At 43.1% G+C, this 27,643-nt stretch overlaps 1 protein-coding gene across 1 annotated transcript; it reads left to right on the top strand.

Moving 5' to 3' along the window:
• Nucleotides 1–27,643, top strand: LOC133818598 (uncharacterized). The gene is made up of 6 exons (XM_062251567.1): nucleotides 1–461; nucleotides 6,914–7,209; nucleotides 25,252–25,462; nucleotides 25,580–26,045; nucleotides 27,072–27,163; nucleotides 27,278–27,643. Exons 1-5 carry the CDS (start codon nucleotides 146–148, stop codon nucleotides 27,127–27,129), a joined length of 1,347 nt encoding a protein of 448 aa, XP_062107551.1. The 5' UTR covers nucleotides 1–145; the 3' UTR covers nucleotides 27,130–27,163; nucleotides 27,278–27,643.

Raw genomic sequence — 27,643 nt, 5'->3', positions numbered from 1 at the left:
CGGTTTTGGTCGGAGTGCTATTAGTTTGGGTAAATAAAGTCAATTTGAGAAGAGAGGTGTAGATAGAATAGAACCCTAGGCCTGATTGGCCACATAACCTGAGGTTGTTCCCAGTGTCGCTCCCTCTAACTCTTTGGTAACAACAATGGCCCAACCTCCAGCTCCGGCTCCGGCTCTTGCTACGGATTCGGTTCCTGTTACGGCTTCGGCGCTATCAGAATCTTTGGCGGTCGTGAAAGAAGAAACTCTTGTAGGAAATGCCTTCTTTGCAATTGAATCAACGCAGACTCACACCACGGCTCCAGCACCAGCTGTTTCTTCAGCTTATTTTCAACCTCCACCTGTGCTTCCTCAAGTTTCCAGCTCTTCTCGTGCGGGTGAGGCTCAACCTCCAGCTCCAGCTCCTGCTACGGCTTCGGTTTCTATTACGGCCTCGCTCCCTCAAGTTTCCAGCTCTCCTCGTGAGCATTTATTGCATTTATACGAATGTATTTATATTAAAGTTTTGGTTTTTAGACTTGTAGATGTAGCCACTGTTTCTTTAAATTCAGTTTATCATTATTTTTGTTTTTATCTTAATTCTGTTTGTGCTTATTCATATGAATTGATCAACTATTGAACAACTTGATTGAACCAAGTTGTAGTTAGACTACCATTGAACCAAGTTGTAGTTAGACTACCATTGAACCAAGAATCTTTTCCCCTAATTCTACTGTGAAACTAGTTTTACTCAGCTCACTAGTTTAAGACCAAAGAACGATACTATGATAGACTTTTCTTAGATTAGAAATAGTCCAAATAGAAAATACTCAAAGTAGTTGAATTCCCTCACAGATTTCTTAATAAAATCAGCGAAAGTTACAATTCCCAAGCTTTCGATACTTTTTCTCTCCTACTCCAAACTTTTAAGAAGTTTGGTCTCTCCAAATGAGCATTCTCCAGTAATTTTCCAGATCCCCTAAATGGAAAACCCTACCCTCTATTTAAAGGCATCAGTCGATAAAAGACTTAAGCCACCTAGGATTACAACTCAGCCAATAGAATTAAAACAAGTAAGAAAACAAAGAGAACCTAGTTACAAGTCAGACTAAATTTTTATTGCCTAGCTGTCAAACAAACTATTTTTCTATTTTGTGAGACCTGATAAGTCCTAGACCTATCAATACCCCCCTCCCCCCAAATAAAAAAAAACCTTCACCTTGACCTGAAGGTGGAACAAGGGAAATTGTTCATTGATGGTAGAGAAGGGTTCCCATGTAGCTTTGTACTCGGGCAAGGACTTCCATTTAATGAGGACTTCTGACGGCTGAGAGCATCAGGAGTGGCAAAGCGCTGATTCAAAACTGTTTCCAGTTCCACATGAAGCTTTAATTCCGATGTCAACTACAGAGGAATGGTCAGGGTGGCTGGAGCAGTACCGATGGCACGTCGTAGCTAAGAAATATGGAAGACGGGGTGAATTTTGGCATGGTTCAAAAGCTGTAACTTATAGGCTACTGAACCGATGCATTGGAGGACAAGAGATGGACCATAATAACGGGCAGAAAGTTTTCATTGGGCGTCGAGCTTTAGATTGTAGTCGATACAACCGTAATTTGAGGAAAACCATGTCACCAATAGCGAATTCATCTGGGCGCTGTTTAGTGTCTGCTTGGAGCTTCATACAGTATTGGGCGCGCAAGAGGTGCATGCGGAGGTCGTCGAGGATAGCATCACGGGATTCCAGCATTTCTTCTACCGACCATAAAGTGCTTTAAATGGCGTGCTCTTGAGGGAGTTATGGTATGAAGTATTGTAGGAATATTCTGCCCAAGCCAACCATTTGGACCATTGTTTAGGCTGCTGATATGTGAAGCATCTTAGGTAAGTTTCAAGGCATCTGTTAAGAAATTTAGATTGGCTGTCAGTTTGTGGGTGATAGGCTATACTTTTCTTAAGCGTAGTGCCTTGTAACTTGAAGAGATGGCCCAGAAATGACTTAAAAAAATTGTCCCTGTTCGTGATAATGGACTGCGGTAGACCATGCAAATGGACAATTTCTCTCATGAAATGTTCAGCTACGGTTGGAGCATAAAAAGGATGTTTGAGTTTGATGAAATAAGCATATTTTGAGAGCTGATCAATGACCACTAAAATAGTATCCCAACCCTCCAATTTAGGGTGTCCTTTAATAAAATCCATTGTAATCTCATCCCATACTTGTGCTGGAAGGGAAAGGGGTTGTAACAACCTGGTTGGAGAGGTGGTGAGGAGCTTATTCTGTTGACAAATTGTACAACTTCGGACAAACTGGTGTACATCTTCATGCATCCCTTCCCAAAATAGTTATACTACCAGCTGTTTGTAAGTTTTGAGCTCTCCTGAATGTCCTCTATATGGTGTATTATGAAATTCCTCCAAGATTTTAGGGATGACTTTCGATTTCCTTGGGATGACCAGCCGATTTTTGTAGTGGAGTAGGTCCTTGTGCAGCTGAAACCTTGCTGCCTGATTTGAGATCTTCCTAAATTTGGCTAAGAACGGGATCAACAGCGGTCTTAGTAGCTAATTCCGGCCAAATCTGCCATTTCGAGAGGGTAAAGTGTCCAAAGTAGCATTGTTTACTTGCCTTGAGAGTGCATCAGCCACCCTATTAATAGTACTTGGTTTGTATTCAATGTCAAAATCAATTCCCATATGCTTTGAAACCCTTTTTGATATTCCGAACCTTTAACCAACCCGTTGTTCAAGAAGGAACTTCAAGCTTTGTTGATTCGTTCTTACCAGAAATTTGCGACCCAATAGGTAAGGATGCCATTTGGAAACTGCATAGACTGTAGCCATCAACTCCTTTTCATATATTGATTTTTTTCTTACCTATGTCCCTAAAATCTGACTGTAAGAAGTGATTGACTTTTGGTCTTGCAGCAGGACAACACTTAATCCGTGTCCTGAAGCGTCTGTTTCAATGACAAGGCTTCGAAAAGTTAGGTAAATCCAATACAGGGACCGTGGTCATAGCCTCTTGCAAGCTCAGCCTCATTGCCCCATAAGAACTGATCCTTCTTTAGCTGATCGGGCAAGGGCTGGGCTATTCAGGCATAATTGGCGACAAACGCCCGGCAATATCCTGTGAGGCTCAAAAATCCCCGTTGTGTCGTGATGTTTTTAGGTAAAGGCCACTCCAACATGGCTTTAATTTTGTTCAGATCAGAAACTACTCCATGTTGAGAAATGATATGGCTGAGATACGCAGTCTGAGTTTTTCCAAAGTCGTACTTCTCACGGTTGACAAATAATTGGTGGTTGCCCAAGATGCCTATAACTTTATCCAAGTGTTGCTGGTATAGCTCCTTTGTCTTGCTATACAGTATACACCAAAATGTCATTGAAGAAAACCAACACGGATTGGTGCAAGCAATGTCTGAAAATATCATTTTTGAGCGACTGAAAGGTGGCTGGAGAGTTTGTTAGTCCAAATGGCATGACTAGAAATTCGTAATGACCATCATGTGTTCTAAAGGCCATTTTGTGAACATCCTCCTTTCGCACCCGAATTTGATGGTAACTTGATATAAGATCCAATTTAGAAAAAAATTAGAGGACCATTAAGTTCATCTAGCAATTCATCAATGACAAGTATTGGGTACTTAATTGAAATTGTAACTCTATTCAAGGCTCGATAGTCGACACAAAATCTCCATGACCCATCTTTTTTCTTGACAAGGACTGGGCTGGAAAATGGTCTGTTGCTGGGCTGTGTTTTCCCTGCTGCCAACATTTCAAAGATAAATTTCTCCGTTTCTGCCTTTTGGAAGTGGGGATATCGATATGGGCAGACGCTTATAGGTGCACGTCTAGGTTGAAGAGGAATAGTGTGCTCATGTAGGCGGGCAGGTGGTAGGCCTTCAGGCATGGCGAACGCGCCTTTGTGTTTGTCCAAGATGTCTGATAAAAATCCTGGTGCTTCACTAATGGAAATTTCCTATTCTTTCTTAATGTGATTTAGCTCCAATACCACTCCTTGTTCTCAGCTTTGAAGGTCTTCATCATTGTCTTGAGGGATACTAACGAACGCCCAAGTGACGAGTCTCCTTGAATAACTACACTCCGTTGTCCAAGTTGAAACTCCATGGTCTGTAATTTCTAATCCGTTTGGGTCATGCCGAGTGTAGTCAACCATTGCAATCCAAGGATGATATCAGCACTACCAAGTTGTAAGGGCAAAAAATCGTTCCAAACATCCACACCTTGGAAATGAACATTTAAATTCTTGTAGATCCTTATACATTTCATAGAGTCTCCATTGCCCATTGTAACTCCATACTCCTTTGTTTTGGTCACTGGACTATGCATCCTTGATATTAATTCCTTGGAGATGAAGTTGTGGGTGGCCCCTGAATCTATCAAAATCACAACTTCACAAGACCCTAGTTGTCCTTTCAGCTTCATAGTTTTGTTGGTGGACAACCCAGCCACAGGCTGCAGGGAAACTTTAGTGGCCTTCTCTACTTCTGTCGAATCTAGGTCTGCCCCTTCGTCAATTGCATCCTCCGAACTTTGTTCCGTGGGAGCGTCGTCAATTTCTTTTGGTACCATTAGGACATTCATTTCCTTTTTCTTACAGCGATGCCCAGGTGACCACTTGTCATCACACTTAAAAACAAAGCCCCTTCTGCCTCTCCGACTGAATTTGTGCATCAGTCAACCTTCTAACATCCCCGCTTTGCTGTACATTATTCCTTAATGGAGGAGCTTCTTGAATAGTGTTTGAAAACTGAAAGCTGGTGCGGTTGTAATTGGTAGTTCTTTGCCTGAATTGAGTTGGCGTCCTTAGTCTTTCTTCGATATCTTGAGCTATGTCCATTGCCTCGTCCACATTCTTTGGCTGCAAAACCTTTAATTCGGCTCGGATTGATGGCTGTAATCCATTAAAAAATGTTCCCAGCTGTACCTCTACAGGTATATTATCTAAGGGTGCCAACAATCTTATGCATTTCTTCTTGTAATCCGCGACTGAACATTCCTGCCTAAAAGCCAAAAATTGGTCATAAAGCAATCCTGACCGTGTGTCCCGGAAGTGGCGTAAAATTGGTCTTTATCATCTCTTCCCAGTTGAGTATTGCCATTTTCTTACTCTCATATTGGTACCACAACATGGCATCTCCAGAAAACGAAATGAAGGCTGCCTCTATCTTCTCTTTTTCATTATAGTTATGGCAGGAAAATATTGCTTAGCTTGTAAGATCCAACCATCCGGATTTTCCCCCTCAAATATCGACATCTTCAGTTTTCGTAGTCGTTGTTCATGGCGGTATGAGCTTCCTAATTGACTTCGGTCCTGTGGAACACTTCCCCCTATTCGATTGCCACTGTTTTGATCCTCCATATGCGAAGTCGTGCCCTTCGTTTGTTGATCCTGTTGTCTTTTGTTTGACCCGCCTGTTCAGCCATCTTCGAGTTGCTCCCATGAGTTTCTTGCTGCTTTCTTGATTGTTCTTGCTTTTCCAAGAAAGCCTGTAATTGTTGTTGCATTTGCCATCCCATTTCTTGGACTGAATCTTTGACTGTTTACATCTCCAACTTCAAAGCCTCCAATTCGTCCTCAACTCTTGCTGTCGAATCCCCTTTCTCCACAACTTTCTTTGGCCCCATATCCACTGCTCACCGCACCAATTTGGTAGACTTTTCTTAGATTAGAAATAGTCCAAATAGAAAATACTCAAAATAGTTGAATTCCCTCTCAAATTTCTTCTTAAAATCAGCAAAAGTTACAATTCCCAAGCTTTCGAGAGGCTTGTTCTTTCCTACTCCAAACTTTTAAGAGGTTTGGTCTCTCCAAATGAGCAATCTCCCATAATTTTCCAGATCCCCTAAATGGAAAACCCTACCCTCTATTTAAAGGCATCGATCGATAAAAGACTTAAGCCACCTAGGATTACAACTCAGCCAAGAGAATTAAAACAAGTAAGAAAACAAACAACCTAATTACAAGTCAGACTAAATTTTAATTGCCTAGCTGTCAAACAAACTATTTTACTCTTCTGTGATACACCTGATAAGTCCCAGACTTATCATACTAGGAGGAAATAGAGAAGAATGAAATAAAGTTTCATTCATTTCTAAACTGTACAAACAGAGGCCTTTTATACAAAACTACTGACTTAACAGAAATGAAAAGTACAGACCCATCTCAAACTTAGAATTGAAACATCCTCAATTCTATGTTTGTGTCTGAAATCTTGAAAACAAGAACTGATGGCTTTGGTTAAGCTATCAGCAATCTAGTCTTGTGCTGGCACATGCTTCACTAGACTGAAAATCACACCAAACAGTTGGAATTTTTGAAAGAGATTCCTTCAATTTAGAAAATAAAGATTATAACCATATTTGCTATTTGATTTTAAAAACAGTCTCATTACTATATATGAATACGGTAATGATTTGCCAACTCATGTTTGATATAATTTGTGGTTTTATTTTTATGAAAATAAATGCTAGCTTATTTAGTAGTTCATCAATCTTCTAACACAATCAAAGCACCTTTATATACGGCATTTAGGATGGGATTGTCTATAACCATGTCATGATTGAACTTTATATCTTTCATTGCTTTTGAAGTAGGCATTTTTAAGATTTTGTGCAGCATTTTGGTTTTTAGGTACATCAAATCTTATAATTTCGTGAACTTGAATTGCCATAGTTAGAGGATAATAAATGTTTTTTATGAGTTATGTTTGAAATTCATTGTTATGGTTGTGGATTTAATGAGGTAGAGGTAGATAACACCTTGAAACTAATCCAATATGGGGAAAAAACACTGGAAGACAACCATCATATTATAGTTTGATTGTGCATTTACAATGCTTGTGATTGTACATGATAGTTTATTTTCTATAGAATCCTTACCGATTATGAATTTGAATATGTATAGGCCAACCAGAACAATTAATGCATAAGAATCGTTTGCAAGAGTTCACACATAAGACAAACATACCGCTGCCTATATATCAAACAATCAATGAAGGATATCAACATATGCCAAAGTTTAGATCAACCGTAATAGTAAATGGAGCGAGTTATACTTCTTCAGATACCTTTTCTACCAGGAAAGCTGCTGAACAAAATGTTGCTGAACTTGCCTTAAAGTCTATAGCCAAAGAAACAATGGTAAATGAAGGACTTCCAACAAAAGAAATGGTGGATGAAGGACTTCCTCTTATTCATGAGGTTCGTTTAGTATTTAAATTCTATTTTTTGTTTAGGATTATTTTCTTGATGATAACAAAACTATTATTATTATTTTATTATGCAACCACTATCTTGAATTTAAGCAATTGCAATTTTCTTTTAGACAAAAATGGACGAATCAATCCACGGTACAATTCTTTCATTGAAATCCAATTCTAGCAAATAACCAAAACTTCAGCTTTTGTATATATGCCAGGAAAATTAGTAGCCATTCTCTATTAATTTATTTTGTTTACCTTCTGATCCACGTATCAGCCTTTTCACTTATCATCATCAACAACATCAGGCTGAACTGATTCTTCAATTCAAGCTCACATCACATGTACAATGATATTGTTCCTCTTGTAATCTACTTTTTTAGAATGAACCATGTTAATCGCCAACATTCCATTCACAAACTTGGAAATATACTATACAAACCCGGATATAGAATCATATAATTTTCCTCACAAAAAGATACATCTCCTGAAGAGTCCTTGGAACTGCTCAGAATCCCGGAGCTCTTGGAGATTATAGCATAAATATTATCATTCATCTTCTTTGCCAGACTCTTGTTCTTTCTTAGCCTTAATTCTCATTCAAAAGTTCCCCGAAGGAACAAAAACAGTGAAAGCAAGATCTTCAGGTAGCATTTCAATCTTTTTCTCTTCAAATGTCCCAATGTGGCTAAACCCATTCTTTGAACTTTCTCGAATTTTGTAGCAAGTTACAATGAATTGCCTTTCTCCCAATTAACACCTTTGGAAGCCTAATGACATGTTTACTTAAGTTGAATGAGAATCATCTGTGTGGGTAATGATTCTCATTCACTTGTTTACTAAAATAAGTAAGGGGAGAATCTGGTTGGATAAGGGGGAAAGGATCGGGAATACTTCTCCCCCCAATTAGCTAACCCCAATTAGAAGGAATGCCATTGAGGGTAATGACTTATATTTTTTTAATTTTTATTTTTTATAAATAAAAAAATTAAAAGACAATTTTGTCTTTTGAAAATATATTTCATAAAATAATCACTTTATATATTTTTTAATAAAAAAGAGTAATTTAGTCAATTTAAACATTTTGATTACGTTTCTTGAAGATGTAAACAATATAAAATGATTCAGATTCTTTTCCAAACTATTTTAGTAAACAATATAATACAAATAATGATTCTGATTCTTCCATATTTTATTCCTATTCATTTCTTGATTTATTCTGATTTCGATTACTCTTTAGTAAATGTGCCATAAAAGCAGAAATAGAATGACAAAAAGACGGTAAAAAGGCACCATTAGCAATACAAAAGTGATCCACCTCTTCAAAATGCTGGTCTTTGTTCATCTTCATATTTATTTGATAATCTTTAAACCGGAAATCTTGCACTCTTGAGTGAAGTAAAATTCCACTAGTTCTACAATATTAAAGTTGAAGTTAGATGTAGTGTCAAAATCCAATGTTTGACGAGTCAACTCCACCAATATTTGAGCTACTGTACAATATAAAATCCAAGAGTTCCTTTCTCAAAATTTCCCCAACTCTTCAAATTGTTGAAGAAAAGGATCATAAGCTTAACAAAGAGAAATTGTACATGTACTTCTTCTTAGCCACCATGCACATCAAAGTTTAACAAATAAGCCATTATGTCCAAGGAAAACAAACCATTATGTCTAAGAAAACCATTATGCCAAGTCATGCCAAAGTAAAACTTTCCCGTTGATGTTGTGGGTATCTTCCGAGCTATATCAATACTATAAAGTTAATAGCCATGTTCATGCGGTTCCTTATCGATTTGAATACTTTGTAAATTTATTTTCAATGAACAAATCTAATGATTAACCACTGGCATTTTCAACTTGGGAAAGAGACAAATGTTACTCTCCAATTACAAAAAGGGTCTTATAACACTATGAATATCAAATTTTTTGAACATCAACCTTTCTTTCCTAAATCTGGTATTCAGGAGGAGCATTCACAGGAATATCAGCTTTGAGAAACTCTTCAGGATCATCAAGCTGCATTTCCTCAACTCAATGTCGTGGCACACAAACATTAAAGTGCTCAATCTTTGCCTATCCCACCAGATCAGTCAATTGGTCATTCCTTGCCTTCTTTTCCTATCTAACTAGATCGGACAGTTGGTCCTTCCTTGCCTCAATTTGATATAGGTAACAAAGAACTTCGTGTTTATAGCAGGAGAAAAGTTGGGAATGGGAATGTATAGGTCAACATGCAAGACGAGTTGTTCAAACACTTATCAAAGCCCTCTCGAGCTTGAAAATCATGAAGGTAAGGATTCTATGACTCATGAGTTAGTTTTTCCTACTATTGGTGATCTCGACCTACCTATTGCTGATCAGAGGGGTGTTAGAGCTTGTACCAATCACCCCTTAGAAAAGTATGTTGCTTATGAAAAACTAACAGCTATGTATCGAGCTTTTGTCTCTTCTCTTGATCTTATTCAGATTCACTTAGACATTTATGAGACCTTAAAAGATCCTAAATGGAAGATTGCACTCGATGAAGAAATGAATGCTCTTGAGAAAAATGGTACTTGGGGTCTCACTGAGTTACCTCAAGGAAAGTGGACAATTGGTTGTAAATGGATTTTCACCGTCAAGTATAATTCAAATGAGGGTATCAACAAAGACTATTTGTTGCCAAGGGGTTCACTCAATCATATAGTGTTGACTATCAAGAAACCTTCGCTTATGTGGCCAAGCTTAATATAGTAAGAGTTTTGTTATCATTTGCTGTAAATTGTGATTGACTTTTATATCAGTTGGATGTAAAAAATGCATTTTTGAATGTGGAACTCAAAGAAGTCTATATGGAAATTCCACTGGGAATGAAGTCACACTCCAGTAGTCGAGTAGTATGCAAACTTCTCAAATCTCTTTATGGCATGAAACAGTCACCTCAGACATGGTTTGACAAATTTGCAAAGTTAGTTGTTAAATATGGATATACTCAGAGTCAAGCTGATCATACTCATTTAAGTTCCCTTCAACCGGGAAGCTAGCAATTATCATTATCTATGTGGATGACATAATCTTAATGGGAGATGACTTGGGGGTGAAATTTCAGATCCCAAAAGAATTCTTGCCTCAATTTGAAATTAAAGATTTAGGAACCCTCCAATACTTTCTTGGTATGAAAGTAGCTCGATTGAAAGATGGGATTGATATATCTCAGCGAAAGCATATCATAGATCTTCTAAAGGAAACTGGAATGATTGAGAGCAAGTTAGTTGACACTCCAATGGATCCAAACATGAATGTAAACCTAAGACCTAAGAGAGGATTCAGCTCTAGTAGTGAGAGGGGGGGGGGGGGGGGGGGGGAGTTATCAAAGGTTAGTGGGAAAACTAATCTGTCTCTCTCATACTAGACTTGATATTGCCTTCCCTGTTAGTCTTGTGAGTCAACATATGAACAGTCCTTGTGAGGAGCACTTGGAAGCAGTGTATCATACTAAGGTATTTGAAAATGACACTAGGTCTCGGTTTGCACTTCAGAAAACACAACAATCGAGACTTGAAAGTTTACACAGATTCTAGTTGGGTTGGAGAGCTGACCGAAAGACGATCAACAAGTGGTTATTGCACCTATGTATGGGGTAATTTAGTCACTTGGTTCAACAAAAAGAAGTCTGTTGTCTCAAGAAGTAGTGTAGAGTCAGAATATCGTGCTTTGGCTTTGGGTATTTGTGAAGGGATGTGAATCAAAAGGCTTATGATTGAATTGAGGTTTGTTTCCCCTGAGTCCTTAAAAATGTATAGTGATAGTCAAGCTGCAATTAGCATTGCTAAGAATCTAGTTCACCATTATAGAACTAAACATGATGAAATAGATAGACATTTCATTTCTGAAAAGGTAAATTGAAAGACCATTGAGCTCAACTACATTCTTACAAAGAAACAAATTGCCAACATCCTATAAAAGACCCTACCAAGAACAAGTTTTGAGAAATTTAATTCCAAGCTGGATTTGTATAACACACACAACTCAACTTGAGAGGGAGTGTAGAAATATTAGATAGGCATATGTTTTATCTTATTGTAAATACCTAGAGTGTGTTATACAACTAGGTTTAGGTTGTAATGAACTTAGGTTGTAATTTTTCTTCCTTATTTTTAGTTGTTAAGTCCTTTGTATTCCGCCTATATATAGGCCATTTTATTCATCAATAAAATCAGATTAGAAGTTGTTATCCAGATTTCCGGATAGCGTTTAGATTGATGGCCTCGGGGAAGCAGAATTATCGATGTCTTTCACGATAGGTGACCAGAGCTCGCGGATATACAGAAAGGCTTCACCTCTCCCGCTTGGTGTCCGGATTACTCTTCCAAGCAAACACAATACGGAAACTCGTCAACTCTCCCGGACTCCCGAAGGGGTATCCTTCGGGGAAGCTCCTTCCAGGAGAAGCTCTTCGAGTGGTCTCCGCGGAAGCAGTTCCGTGCCTCGCACGGAACAAAGCCAAACGGTCGAGTCCTGGAGGAGGCATATTTGGAATGATATCCGCCTGACACAGGATCCCGCCTGACACGCCCGTCAGGTCAAAGCCGCACACATCCCAGCACGCCTAAGGGTACCTTTTCGCCTACTGTTCCGCTGACAACTTGGAAAAGACGGCTGACTTTGTGTGTTCCCCATACTTTCACGTAAATATACCCACATAGAGTCTTGTAGCCATGCTACTACAGTAATTGTATCCCTATTTATGGCTGGTGTAATTAAGACTCATGTACGTAGAGAAAAATCCTAATCCAAAACCCTAGCTATAAAGACCCCTTCATTTTACAAGAAGAAAAACGAAAAAAATCAGATAGCAAAAACTCTACTAAAATCTCTCTAGCTTCATCTTCTTCAAGAGAACCCGAGAGAAACATTGTGAGTGTGTGAAGTTCTTATGCACCAGCCATCTTACTGTAATCTTTTCCAAGTATAATAACATCGACTCGTGGACTAGGGCTTGTTAACGCCTGAACCACGTAAAAACACTGTTTGTTTAGCTACATTTCAGTATTTCTACAGTTCTTATCTTTTTATTATTCTGTTAGTTATTCGTTTCCGAAAAACTCGGTAAACATTTTGGTGCTTTCATTGAGAGCTGTAGGAAGTTGTTAGTCAGCTCTTTTTCTGTGTACGTTTTTTGTATTCACTTCGTACTAAAGAGATGGTGACTACGAGAAAATCCGCTGTTGACAAAAATGCTACGGTCAACCCCGATACCGTGATGGAAGATGTGGTGCAAAGCGAACCCTTAGACTACCAAGGTGAAGACCCGACATCCCGCCAGGATCAGGTCAGTACCGAAGATACAACATACTTAGAAGACGAAGAAGAGTGTCCAAGACGGTTATTACAAGGACGACTGCTACTATGAGAAGGACCCAGAACTGGTCCAAGTAGCCGAAGAACTGGTGGCCACTAAGGCCAAGCTTGCTGAGCAGGAGCGCGTCTCCGAAAGAATGCAACGCATGATGGAACGCCTCCAAAGTAAGTTCGGAGATCTAGGCGACTCGGACGAGGATGCCTCTGTTCTAGGTGGTGCTGATGCCCCCATGCCGGATCCAGCCGCTGATGGACCATCCAAAGCCGCCCCTAACAAGGGCAAAGAAAAAGTTGGAGAGCCTGTGCGCGCTGACGCCCCTGCACCTCCTAAAGGCGTGAATCACCAGGCCGACTGCCCCCCCCGCGCGCAGAAGGTCTCTGGCGCTCCTAAGCCCAGACGTCCTTCAGCCCCAAGGGGGCACTCTGTGCCTAAAGGGCCTGGTGCTAAGGCACCCAGGCCTAGGGGAAGGAACAACCGCCCCAGTGATTCCGTCAATCAGGACGGTCGGGCTGCGAACTCGCACTCCGAAGATAGCTGGTCCACGGTGGACCTAAGAAGAAGGTTGGAGGCCAAGTATGAAAAGGCCAAAGGGGAAAAGGCCCGGCCTCGCGGAGATGACCTCCGAAATCATATTAATGACAAGCTCCGGGGACGTGACCTCCCGGAAAGTGATACGAAGAGGCTCGAGGAACAGATTGCTGCCTTGACCAAGCTGGTCCGGAAGCAAAGTGGGGCCCTGTCAGATTCTGAGGAGGAAGACCCGGAACCATGTATTAGGAGGATCGCGGAAACGTCCCTCCCGGATAACTTCAAAATGCCTCACATAGAATTATATGATGGGAGGACAGACCCGCGTACCCACCTAGCTAAATACAATAAAATGATGCAAGTGGCGCGTGTCAGTGAGGACGCCAAATGCATGTGCTTCTCACTCACCCTTACCAAGTCCGCGGAGGACTGGTGGAAAAGATTAGCTCCCGGATCAATCCACAGTTGGAAGGAGCTACAGTCCGTGTTTAGGAGGCAGTTTATTGCTGCCCGCGACCACGACATGGAGGTTGGTTCCTTAACCGACATCAAGCAGCAACCCACTGAGAACCTCAAAGCTTTCATTCAGAGAATGATGGAAGCTGCTGCAAAAACCAAGGTCAGCGATGACATGAAGCTGATCGCCCTTCAATCGGGCCTTACTGTCGGCTCCCTGCTATGGGGGGAAATGCAAAGGAGACGGGCAGAAACACTGTCCGAATTCATGTCAAAAGCTCAGGGAATCATCAACCTTGAGGATGCCTACCAGCAGGCCTTTGGAGTTCCCCCGGCTCCAACCCCTTCCGTGACTGCGCCGAGCTTTGCTTCGCAAGCTCCCGCACCAGCCCTCACGTTTCCAGGAGCCCGATTCACTCCAAGTGTGTATGGGCCTTCCGCGTCTGCTCAGACGCCGAGTCAAACCCATTTCTCTGGGTACGGAGCAGTACAAACCGGATGTAGTATCGCTCCTGGCATGCCGCAGCCGCAAGCGGAAGCCCCAGAACGAAATTTGAGCCAATCGCAGAGCAAACGAAGCGGAAGAAACTCCAACCGGGGAGACCATTCAAAGAAACCCCGAAAGGACTATGAGCCCAAGTTCACGGAATATACCAGTTTGATAGACTCGCGAGAGAATGTCTATCGGGCGACCTGTAATATGGTCAACTACAGGAAGCCCCCGAAAGTGTCTCACGGAGGAAGGCGTCCGCGAGACTCCAATAAGAGGTGTGAGTTTCACGGAGACGTGGGGCACACCACGAATGAGTGCCTTCAGCTGAAGGATGAGATCGAGTCCCTGGCAAGAGCGGGACACCTCGGTCAGTGGGTGAGGATACCCATTATCTATCCCGGACAGGGGGTAGTTCACGGAGCTGCATATTCCCCGGGACAGAGGGGGGCCGCTAGCGCTCCTGGAGCCGGTCACCCCCAAGCTCCCGGGTCTCAGTTCCCAGCACTTCCTGCTCCACCCGCTCCGGCGCCCATTGCCTTGTTGGCTCCAGGACCAGGCAACCCATATCCGCCCGGCCTTGCTCCGCCACCCGTTGACGGACACGTCGCCACCATTTCCGGAGGACCACACCTTGCCGGAAGTACCCGCAACTCCCAGAAGAGGTACTTGAAGGAGTTAGAGCACGCCGAGGAGATGTGCGCTTTGGTCCAATCACCTGCTCAACGTCCCCGAATGATGGATCTTCCCATCACCTTCACGGAGGACGATGCTCGACATGTGCACTTCCCCCACAACGATCCCCTCGTAGTGGAAGCCCAGATTGCCAATAAGAAGGTCTCACGGATCTTGATCGATAACGGAAGCTCCGTGAACATCCTCTTCAAAGCGGCCTTCCACGCGATCGGATTGACCGAGACGGACCTGGCCCCATGCCCCATCCAGCTTCAAGGTTTCAATGGGGACGCACTCATGCCATTAGGCAAAATTCAACTTCCAGTCACCCTCAGAGGAGAAAGCGACGCTTGTGCCTTCAAGCATAGCACATTCGTGGTGGTCGACTGCCCCACGGCGTATAATGCCATCTTAGGCCGACCAGTCCTGATCGATTGTGGGGCCATAACCTCGATACGCCACTTATGTTTGAAGTTTCCATGCGACGATGGGCGTATTGGCACCCTCCGAGGAGACCAAAGAAGTGCACGGAGCTGTTATAACGTCTCCGTCCGGGCCGTCTACACGGTCCGAGAGACGTTTGCTGCCATTCCTTTGGCGGAAGTATTGCCAGAAACTAGGGATGCTCAGGAGGCATACTTTGACGAACTCGACCCAAGAGTGGGAATCGAGAAAGCAATAGAGCCGATGGAGGAAGTCGAAGAGGTGATCCTCAATCCGGGAGAACCCACCAAGGTCATTCAGGTGGGGAAAAACCTGCCGTCGGCCGTTCGAGATAAGATCGTGGCCACTGTGAAGGATAATCAGGATATCCTGGCATGGTGCCACGCTGATATGACGGGGATTAATCCCAATGTTGCGTGCCACGCACTCAACATAGACCCAGCTGCAACTCCAATTCGCCAAAAGAGGAGGCCGCTGGACCCAGTGAGAGCCGAAGCCGTCAAAGCTGAAGTGGACAAATTGATGTCCATAGGCTTTCTCCAGGAGTCGCACTATCCCGTGTGGTTGGCCAACCCAGTTCTGGTCCCGAAACCCGATGGGTCCTGGAGAATGTGCATTGACTTCACGGACCTAAACAGGGCCTGCCCGAAAGATTGTTTCCCTCTCCCGCGAATCGATCAGATGGTGGACGCTACTTCCGGGTACGAACTCTTATCCTTCATGGATGCGTACTCCGGATACAACCAGATCAAGATGCATGTCGCGGACCAGGAACACACCAGCTTCCTCACGGATAAGGGTGTCTACTGTTACGTGGTCATGCCTTTCGGTTTGAAGAATGCTGGGGCGACTTACCAGCGTCTGGTAAACAGAATGTTCAAGGACCAACTGGGGAGGAACATGGAGGTGTACGTGGACGACATGTTGGTAAAGTCCAAGACCTCCGGGGACCACAGTAACGACCTTGAGGAAGCTTTCGCCGTGATCCGAAAGTACGGGATGAAACTAAATCCAAAGAAATGTACTTTCGGGGTCTCGTCTGGGAAGTTCCTCGGTTTTATTGTCAGCTCCCGCGGCGTGGAAGCCAACCCTGAAAAAATAAAGGCGTTCATAGATATGCCTTCCCCCCGGAAGCATAAGGATGTCCAGAGCGTTACCGGAAGGATAGCTGCTCTCAGTCGCTTCGTATCCAAGGCCACCGACAAGTGTATCCCCTTCTTCAATGTTCTGCGAGGGAACAAGAAGTTCGAGTGGACCCCCGAATGCGAAGCGGCCTTCCAACACCTCAAAGAACATTTAACCCGAGCCCCCATTCTGTCCAAGCCGGTCGAAGGAGAGGCGTTGTTCTTATACCTAGCTGTGACTGAGCACGCAGTAAGTGCCGCTCTCGTCCGGGAAGATGGCCGTATCCAGCTCCCTGTGTATTACGTAAGCAAGAGGTTATTGGACGCCGAGTCCAGATATTCGATGATCGAGAAACTCTCCCTCTGCTTGCTGATCGCTTCACGGAAGCTGAGGCCATATTTCCAGGCGCACACCATCAAAGTACTCACCAACCACCCTCTCCGACAAGTCCTGCAGAAGCCCGAGTCTTCTGGCAGATTGCTTAAGTGGGCCATGGAACTAAGCCAGTTCGACGTCCACTACCAACCGCGTGTTTCCATAAAAGGTCAAGCTCTCGCGGACTTTATTGTGGAGTGCTCGGGAATGAATGACCTCCCAGAAGATCCTGTCCCGGAACTTCCCACCTGGAAGGTCTACGTAGACGGAGCCTCAAATGAAAAAGGAGCTGGAGCGGGGGTTATCCTAATATCTCCCCAAGGGCATCAGCTCCAGAGCGCCATCCGTTTCGCATTCCCAGCATCCAACAACGAGGCAGAACACGAAGCCATGTTAGCTGGGTTACGACTGGCCAGAGAAGTCGGAGCCCAAAAAATCGAAGTGTACAGCGACTCCCTACTTGTGGTAAACCAAATATCCGGGGAATACCAGACGAAAGGCGAAAGGATGGCTGCCTACGTGTCTCTCTCCCGCGACCTACTGCAGCATTTCAAAGGCTACCAAATCCGCCAGGTCCCCCGGGACCAGAACTCACTCGCGGACACGCTGGCCAAGCTTGCAACGGACCCGGAGATTGAACAGTATGGCTTAGTCCCCATCGGGCACTTAGAAGCCCCCAGTACTGAGACACGAAGGATAAACGCCATCATCGACCATTCCCACTCCTGGATAGGACCCATCCTCAGATTTCTCACCACCGGAGAGCTCCCCACTGATAAAGCTGACGCAAGGAAGCTCCAATATCAAGCTCCCCGATACGTGGTTATGGATGGAAAGCTTTACCGCAGGGGGTTGTCCATACCCTTCCTTAGGTGTGTTGCCGGAACCGAAGTCAGCACCATCATCCATGAGATTCACGGAGGCTTCTGTGGCGATCATACCTCCGGGCTGAGCCTCTCCAAAAAGATCCTTCGACAAGGATACTTCTGGCCCACCATGAAGAAGGATTGTGTGGATTATGTCAGGAAATGTGAGCAGTGCCAGAGGTACGCCAAGGTTCCGCGAGCGCCGCCTACAGAAATTACCCTAATGACCAGCCCCTGGCCGTTCGCCGTTTGGGGCATTGACCTAGTAGGTTCCCTCCCAACTGGAAAAGGTGGAGTGAAGTACGCCATAGTCACGGTAGACTACTTCACCAAATGGGCTGAAGCTGAACCTATGAACACGGTCACATCAAAAAAAGCACTGGATTTTGTCATCAGGAATATAGTGTGTCGTTTTGGGCTTCCACGGAAAATTGTGTCCGACAACGGAAGGCAGTTTGACAGTGAACACTTCACGAACTTCTGTGCTTCGCATGGAATTATCAAAAGCTTTTCCGCAGTCGCCAGACCCCAGGCTAATGGGCAAGTGGAAGCTGTAAACAAAATATTAAAGACCACGTTGAAGAAAAAACTCCAAGCCTGCAAGGCTCACTGGCCGGAAGAACTTCCGCGAGTACTTTGGGCCTATCGCACAACAGAGAGAACTTCGACGGGGCACACGCCTTATTCCATGACCTTCGGTTGCGAGGCCGTCATCCCAGTAGAAACTATGATCCCCTCTCACAGGCAAGATACCTACGATCCTGCCCGGAACCATGACCTTCTCCAGGAGTCCTTGGACATGATCGAAGAGCTCCGGGAGCAGTCGCAGGTTCAACTAAAAATGTACCAAGGCAAGATAGCCCGACACTTTAACACGAGAGTCAAGAGCCGTACATTTGAAGTTGGGGATCTTGTCCTACGGAGAGTATTTCCTGCTACGCAGGATCCGGGAGTAGGAGTCCTCGGACCCAACTGGGAAGGCCCCTACGAAGTCCAAGAAAAAGTGGGCCATGGGACGTATCACTTAAAGAGACTCGACGGATCTAAAGTCCCGCGCGCCTGGAACGCGGAGCACCTCCGCCGTTACTACCAGTAGGCCCCGGACCATCCAGTCGGAAGTCCTTGGTGAAATTAGCAAAAGTGAAAAATGTGGAAATAATCCTCCCTGTTGTAAAACTCACGCCTAGCAGGCTAATTTAATGAAACGCGGAGAGATTCACTCCGCTTTTACTGCACTTTTTATCCCTGTGTTCAAAGCTGCGTTTTAACAAGTGACCACGCGGTCCGGAGACGTCCGGACCCCACGCTCACTTGGGGGGTATACATGGCTAAGGCATAGCCATACGCCCCTTGAACAAAACGTACACAGAACACCACTTATGTGCTAGCATTGTGTTTGAAATTTTTAAATTGTTTGAAATGTTTAAATTGTTAAGCTTAGGTTTATTTGTTGCCATGAACATGCTTGCATTACGTGTCATATGTGCATTATGTGCTTATGTGAAAATTGCCATGGAAATGCCAGCCATTATGTATCATGAAAATTATCTCCTGTGTAGCCCAGCGATGGACGGGACTGGGGGTTGAGGCACGTTCATAGAGCTACGCCAAAACACCCCCAACTCCCTGACAAGTCCTTTGCAGAATACTCCACGATCGCTATAGAGCTTTGCTTCGCAAGCTCCAGCTCCGGGTCTCGGAAGGCGAAAGATGGCAAGATCCGCGAGCGCTGTAGAGCTTTGCTTCGCAAGCTCCAGTTCCGGATCCCGCAAGGCGAAAGATGGCAAGATCCGCGAGCACTGTAGAGCTTTGCTTCGCAAGCTCCAGCTCCGGGTCCCGCAAGGCGAAAGTTGGCAAGATCCGCGAGCGCTGTAGAGCGTTGCTTCGCAAGCTCCAGCTCCGGGTCCAGCGAGGCGAAAGATGGCAAGATCCGCGACCGTTGTAAGCCTTGCTTCGCAGGCTCCAACTCCGGATCTCACAAAATAATGCATGGCAAGCTCCATGGCCATTGCAAGTTTCAGCTCCAGAAGCAGACATGCTTGATCCCCCCACTCACAGCCGGCTTTGCTTCGCAAAGCCCCTGCTCCAGGATCACACCTGGTGGGCGTGGCGATTTCCCCAACAGCAATAAGCCTTGCCTCGCAGGGCTCCATGCCAGGTCCCTGAAGTCAGCCACAATGAGGTTCGCAACAACAGTTAGTTTTGCTTCGCAAAGATCTAACCTTAAGTCTAGCGACGCTCACCAAAAGAACTCCCGTTCCAAACAATGGAACGACTCACCTTAGCAATCCCAGCGAACAGTATAACTACAAGTCTCGGGATTGGCTATTTGCCTCAGGAAAGATAAAGTACGGTGAAAGGAGCCTGGCCGTTGGAACCAGAAAACCTTCGTAACCTAGAAACTACGTGGGGAAAGACATCATCCGTTAAAGCTTCAACTGGGAAGTGCATAAGTTTTGGCCGTTGGAACCAAAACCCCATACGCCCCTACAACAGTTTCTACCGTATAAATGTCTACCCTAAGCGCAAAGATAAATAAAGAACTCGGCAGAAAAAGAAAGGAGAATGCTATGATTATGGCAAAATTGTCCGCAATGAAAAACTCAAAATGAAAAACAATTAAAGATAAAACCCCTTCAAGCATTGGGGGTAACTACAGCGTCCACGACCGCAGCTTCGGGGGCATCTGTTTCAGCTGAGGCTGGCGGAGTAGGCTCATTGGAAGGAGGAATTTGGTCATGAGAAGGTTCAGAGGTCCCCGTCTCTCCGGGATCTCCCGCCTCAAGAGCTTCAGCACGATCGTCAATGTTATAAGTTTGGACGTACGCCTCTGGGCCCTGATCCCACACGAGTAGCTTCTCCCTCATGGCTTCGGCATCATCTCCCAGATAGCCTAACACCTCCGGGTTCACTTTCCAGAGTTGATGCATGAGGACCACATGCGATATATTAATAGTCCTGTTCAGTATCACCTCAGCATCCTCCTTCTCCTTCAACCGCTCCGCCTCGGAGGTTGCCAGCTGTGCTTCCGCGGCAGTTAGTTGGGCCCTCAATTTTTCCATTTCGGCCTTGGAGGCGTCCCGCTCCCCCTTAAGAGAATCAATCACCTTGCGCTGCTCCCTATTTTGGTTCAGCACGGATTGCTTCTCGGTCACATGCCCCCTGGCAGTGAATTGCAAAGCCCCGATCTCTTTATCCTTCTCGGCGAGCCCCAACTGAAGCATAGACACGAGATCCCTGCTCCTCTTATGGAGTTGTTCCTTCGAGATGTTCGTCACTGGACAAAAGAAAAGAAAGAAGAAAACACTCTAAGCAGTCAGCACCCTTGTCATACCCTAGTGGTATCAAAGGCGTCGGGGAGACCCTCCTCGAAAACTGCTTGGAGAGGCTCCCACCGAGCTTACCGAGGGATTGGCACCATGCCACCCGAAGGACAGCAAGGAACCAGACTCAGACCCCGAGCCTAAGCCCACCAAAAGAAGTGTTTTTCCAGAGAAAGACACCCTAAAGGCGTTCATGCTTATGCCCTAAAACAGCAAAACAAGGGACGACTTTCCAAACGCAAATCGCCAAAACATGCAGAAAAGGCTACTTATCGACTCACAATCAATCACATGCCTACCAAAGCCCTATTCACAAATGCACATAAGCAATAATGGCAGAAACCTCTACTCTAACAACTACCAACAACCTAAGGTTTGGGAGGAAAGAGCAAAGTAGAAATACTTACTGATATTCGGGTAGTTGAAGGTTGAAGGAGTAACTGGATCACTGCACAGCACGATCGCGAGAAGTAAAAGCTGCAAAGACGAACGGCGATTCAAACCAGGAACTTCGGGGAATAAACCCACTGCCAAATCAAAAAGAAAAGTTTCCAGATACTTACCAAAAGAAATGGCAAGTTCGGAGGAACGTAAGCTGGGAAGCCTGAGAGTTCGAAGGTTTGGAAATCTGAAAATCCTAAAGATGGAGAATCTGAAAGCGTAAAGAGGAAGAAAGGTCCTTTCCCTCGTTTTTATAGCAGGGAAGAGGCCGTTTCGAATTCCTCAAGTGGACGGTCCCGATCTTCCCATTCCGTGTGCATCAGATCCAACGGCTGGAGAGGAAGCGACGATCCTATTTATGACTCCTCGGATGGGAATAAAGTATTTATTTCCCATCATTACACCACCTCGGGCCCGGAGTACCATTAAAAACCGTCAGATCATTAGTTAGATGACTGACGCACGCATACTCAACCAGTCGCCTCACGCACACGTCTTGGTCACAGAACCATTCCCAGAATGACACGTGGTCCTTGCCGCACTTGAGTACTTGATCTCAAACAGAAGAAATTCTCTTTCTTTTCCATACTAACACTCAGGCGGAGAAAAGGAACCCTTCCGGGAACACAGAAGGTGCCCCCTCGCCTAATCTAAGAAACCGATTGTACAAGCTCCCGGATCCCTCAAAGCTCCGTGACCTTGGGGGGTAAATGTTATCCAGATTTCCGGATAGCGTTTAGATTGATGGCCTCGGGGAAGCAGAATTATCGATGTCTTTCACGATAGGTGACCAGAGCTCGCGGATATACAGAAAGGCTTCACCTCTCCCGCTTGGTGTCCGGATTACTCTTCCAAGCAAACACAATACGGAAACTCGTCAACTCTCCCGGACTCCCGAAGGGGTATCCTTCGGGGAAGCTCCTTCCAGGAGAAGCTCTTCGAGTGGTCTCCGCGGAAGCAGTTCCGTGCCTCGCACGGAACAAAGCCAAACGGTCGAGTCCTGGAGGAGGCATATTTGGAATGATATCCGCCTGACACAGGATCCCGCCTGACACGCCCGTCAGGTCAAAGCCGCACACATCCCAGCACGCCTAAGGGTACCTTTTCGCCTACTGTTCCGCTGACAACTTGGAAAAGACGGCTGACTTTGTGTGTTCCCCATACTTTCACGTAAATATACCCACATAGAGTCTTGTAGCCATGCTACTACAGTAATTGTATCCCTATTTATGGCTGGTGTAATTAAGACTCGTGTACGTAGAGAAAAACCCTAATCCAAAACCCTAGCTATAAAGACCCCTTCATTTTACAAGAAGAAAAACGAAAAAAATCAGATAGCAAAAACTCTACTAAAATCTCTCTAGCTTCATCTTCTTCAAGAGAACCCGAGAGAAACATTGTGAGTGTGTGAAGTTCTTATGCACCAGCCATCTTACTGTAATCTTTTCCAAGTATAATAACATCGACTCGTGGACTAGGGCTTGTTAACGCCTGAACCACGTAAAAACACTGTTTGTTTAGCTACATTTCAGTATTTCTACAGTTCTTATCTTTTTATTATTCTGTTAGTTATTCGTTTCCGAAAAACTCGGTAAACAGAAGTATTATTCACACAAACTACAGAAGTTACACGGAAAGCCTGCCTTTTCTGAAGCATCTCAACATGGTAATTATGCACCTTTCAAAAAGGAACAATTAGAATTTCTCCAGCAACTCATACAAAAGGCCAATAATCCCACACAAAGCTCCAACAATTCGACACTACATGCAATTAAATCCTCCCCTCGTCTTGGATTGTTGACTCGGGTGCATCTGACCACATGACAGGTGACCATTATCCGTACGTGGTATACAGATTTTGGTCTGAATCATGCAGCAAAATTTCTGAAAGACTTGAAATGCCTCAAATTTCTGTTGAAGGAGATATACCCAAATGATACGTGTGTGATCATCAATAAAAGTTATGAACCCGCGTTTTGGGAGGGTCCCCATATTGACACTATGGATTAGGGAGAATAAAGTTGTTGAAGTATAGGATCCTTGAGGAAAAGAGGTCCGTGTGTGCTTAGCAATATCACGTCGGAAAGAAACATAACTTAAATTAGTGAATAATGATGGAAACAAACGTTGTAAGGAAAACTTGGGTGACCAAGTCTATAATGCCACAACATTATTTTGCTAGAATTAGAAACAGAAGCAGAACTAGATATATGAGATTGGTGTCTTATAGAATATTGAGTCTGAAAGAAATAAAGTCCATCATGAATCCTAGCACTGTCAATCGTCCTCCTCGATGATAGTTCCTGAAATTGACAAGAATTGGACACAAACTTAGAAACACAGTGATTATCAAAAGTCAGTTTCCTAATAGAAATCAAATTACACGTCAATGAATGAACATGAATAACTAATTTAAGGAGAAGCCTAGTAGATAATCTAATGGTGTCTATGTCTGCAACAGAAGATAAAGTACCATCGACAATATGAACATTAGATCACGAAGTGTAGGAGTCAAATAAATGACCAAAACCTGTCATATGGTCGGAAGCACCCGAATCAATTATCCATGGTACTTGAGAGCCTACCGAAGAGATTAGGGCAGAATAGAGATTACAAGAATATGCAACAGAACATGAACCTAGATTGTTCCCAAAGGGTGCAAGTGAGTGATTAAGAAGGTTGTACGAGGACAGAAGATTCTCTATCGTCGAGGCGGTGAATAGGTTGGCCTTCAATGATTGTTGGTTGCGGATGATGGGGGTCGCCAATGGAAACTAAGTATTGCCTAGTACAGCGAGCTCCAGTGAGTCCTTTTGGTAGCGACGACAAAAAAGATGAGAAGATTTCTTGAGCATCAGGCAGAGGGACTGCAATTGCATCTGAGGTTTGAAGAGAGCCAAGGGGCTCACTGTTCTGAGAGGAGGCTGCGTTGCTAGTGGCCATTAACGGAGAAGAAGAACAAGGCAACATGTGAAAAAGAAAAAAAAGAGAGAACCTTATGGCTATGATACCATGTAAAGATATTATGAGAGAATAATTCTTGTATATTGATTTTGAGAAAAATAGTGTATATTTATAGGCTGTACAGAATAAACTAAATCTTATAAACAATGAAAGTATATATGTATATAAAGATCCTACAGCTGTAATCAAATCATAATGATTTGATTTTTATTTTTATTTGATTTCCTTAATAAATCTATCTTCAATACTGATGCTGATTGGGTTGGATCTCCTTGTAACCGAAAATCCACATCGGGGTACTGCTCATCTATTTGGGGCATCTAGTGATATGGCGCTGCAAAAAGCAAGCAGTGGTAGCACTTAGTAGTGCTCAGGCTGAGTTTCGTGCATTAGCCTTGGGCATGTGACAAGGAATTTGGTTCTGATGACTGGTGAACGAACTTAAGATCGAAACTTTAGATTCTATCAAGATCATGCGTGACAACCTGTCAACAATTGCAATTGCCAAGAATTCGGTCCATCATGATTGGACTAAACATGTGGAGATTGACAAACATTTCATCAAATAGAAAATTGAAAGCAAGACAATCTCACTCAACTATGTTCCATCTAGACAACAAGCAGACATCCTAACTAAAGCTTTGTTTCGGCCCATTCTCACCAAACTAAGTGCTATACTTGGATTGGAGAACACATATTGCCTAGCTTGAGGGGATTGTAGAATAATAACCTAGGCGTGTGATTAGCTGTATCACTGTATAGCTGATTCTGTGGGATTAGTTTCCTAAAATATTGATATTTTATATTAGTCAGATTTGTGTATTATCTAGGTCCTAATTTACAGCAGATATTTTAGGCAATATGTACTACATACTTTATATATGTATGTACTCATCTCACGATTAAATCAGAAGCATTTTTCCAAAATACAGAAAGCTTCAAGTACTATAAAAGTTGTGTGGTTCTTGATGTTGCTCACTATTCAAGTAATAATTGTACTAAATTAATCTTTCAGGACACTGTGTTTTGCAAGTCTATCTTGAATGAATTTGCTACCAAGATGAATATGAAGATGCCCACTTATAACACCATTAAGCCTGACGGGTTGCTTCCAGTTTTCAAATCTTCTTTGGTTTTCAATGATGTTTTCTATACTGGCAGTGTTGGCAAAAATAAGAAAGAGGCTGAACAATTGGCAGCTCGTGTTGCTATTTTGTCACTTTTAGGTATTGTTACTGATACTATACGAATAATTATTATTTTTTTTGGAGAACAGTATGTATATGATGAGGTGTTTATGTTTGCACGTGTGCTCTTGTTGTTGACTATTGAAGATATTGCAGGTGATTCTGGAATGAGGAAGGTTCTTTATGACATCATTAAATCTAAAGTCAAACTATATGCGGCATTGAATAAAGTTGATGCTCGTGATAACATTCAAAATAGCAGCAGTGCACCTTTGTTGATGAACAAGGTGCAAAGTTCAGGAGTTTTATCTAGAAATGATGCCGGAGTTGAAATTGCTCTGCCTGTAGCTAATGCTCCAACAATTTCTGATAGTATTGTTCCACCAACTAAGGCTCTTCCGAATTTGTACTCTGGAGATGTTTCGATGAAGCATAATTTCAAAATAGCAAAACTTGGAACTTCTTTAGAAGCAACCGGTCTTCCAACTTCTCAAGGGACCAATTTACCAATTGAATTTGTGCATGCGGAAGCTGCAAATTCTGTGAATGTTAGTGCAAGTTCTTCAAAAAAGCGGCGTAAGAACAAGAAGAAGGCTAATAAAAGATTGTGCACTGGTGCCCAGTGAGTTTTATTTTTCTATTTCTCAAATTAATTTCAATATACAATTTGTTTTGTAACCAACTTCTATGATTTTGTTGATGATGTGAGTACTTGGTCAGTTTTAGCATTACAAATCTCTTTGATTTATGATCGCTTAAATGTCTCAATTTTTTAATTTCACTTCAGCATAAAATTTATTCTCTTTTGTGCATCTCACCTATTTTTTGTGTATTTGATATGTTGAAATGCTACAAAAATACTTTCTTTTTTGGTTAAACTTCTCTCTCTTGTATGACTTATTTGGTCAATCGCTAAGAAGCTAAAATGGAATTTGCTTTAGCTCATAATTGATGTTAACGTGGTTGTATTATTTGTGTATTGTACCACTGGATATGTGAAAGTAATGTTAGAGTGAGATATTTGGTGCATTATCTAGTTTTTGGACCTCTTATTTTGTTTGATAAGAAAAAAATGCCTGATTAAGAAGACAGAGAAAAGAAAAAAAAGAGAAGTATGCTTTTAATTTATTATTATTTATTTATTTTTTCAGTTCATTTTTACTGTTTTTTTTGGTTGAGCATAAACACTCTTTGTGTTAATACTGACCAAACATAGTAGGAAGTGTTTTAAGAGCGTTTATTATATTCTTCCCTTTAGCTGTAATGAAATTATGGAAGCAACATCTGTTTGTATAATTGCAATGAGTTGATAACTCTATTTTGTCTGCCCCTGTGGTGCTCAGAATCATCTCAAAATCTTATGTATTTTATGTACCGTGCTCTACCTATTGATGCTGTTTTGAATGTTAATGCTTGGAAAGAGAAATAGATGGTAGCTTGTGTTATTTCTTTTTAGTAAACTCACTCTTGATTGCTATCCCTCTATACCTGCTTAGCTTTCGCATAACCCAAGTGGTTGACCTATGTGAGTTGCATATTCATGTGTGCTTTGTATGAACAGACAACAAACCTATGTATGTTTTCCATATTGCCATTGCTTAGAAGAGTACTTATGGTGCACGGCTGAAATTTATTGTGAAATTTGCAGGATGCAGATGGCTTCATCTCCTTTAAATCAAGGACCACCTTGTTCAGTAGCACAATGACCAGAATGACTGTAAATTTACATCAGTAGATTAGGTATGAATCAAACTTTGTCCTTGCTGCTTGATTTGAGCCCAACGGGATGTTGTGGAAATCTCTTTATTATTGTCTGCTTCTTGTTTCATTTCATCCACTATTGAATTGTGGCAGCTTGTTAGGATCACAGAAATCAAGAATTGGCTCTTTCTCCACAATATTGTATGTATTGGTTGTGGAGGCTTCATCTTTTCAATTTTTGATTACATGCAATCAGCCGGCAGGGGAATTGTTTCTGTACTTCCTACTATGAATTGTAGCGTAAGTTTACCTTTGAATCCATCGGAATGAACATGTAATGTTGACTATTATTGGGAGCCTTTCTGGTTTGTGACCACAATTTATGTAAAATCACTTGAGTACCATAATTTATGGCTGTTGATAACAAACCAAATAGCCCCTTAAAAAACAAACAAACCAAATTGCTTTATCACATTTTGTGAAAAAAGAGAATAACCTATTGAGTTGATTGATGGTTCA

Source organism: Humulus lupulus, chromosome 2 (genome assembly GCF_963169125.1).
Source record: "Humulus lupulus chromosome 2, drHumLupu1.1, whole genome shotgun sequence".
In the NCBI taxonomy this organism is placed as follows: Eukaryota; Viridiplantae; Streptophyta; class Magnoliopsida; order Rosales; family Cannabaceae; genus Humulus; species Humulus lupulus.
This window is presented reverse-complemented; position numbering and strand designations above follow the sequence as displayed.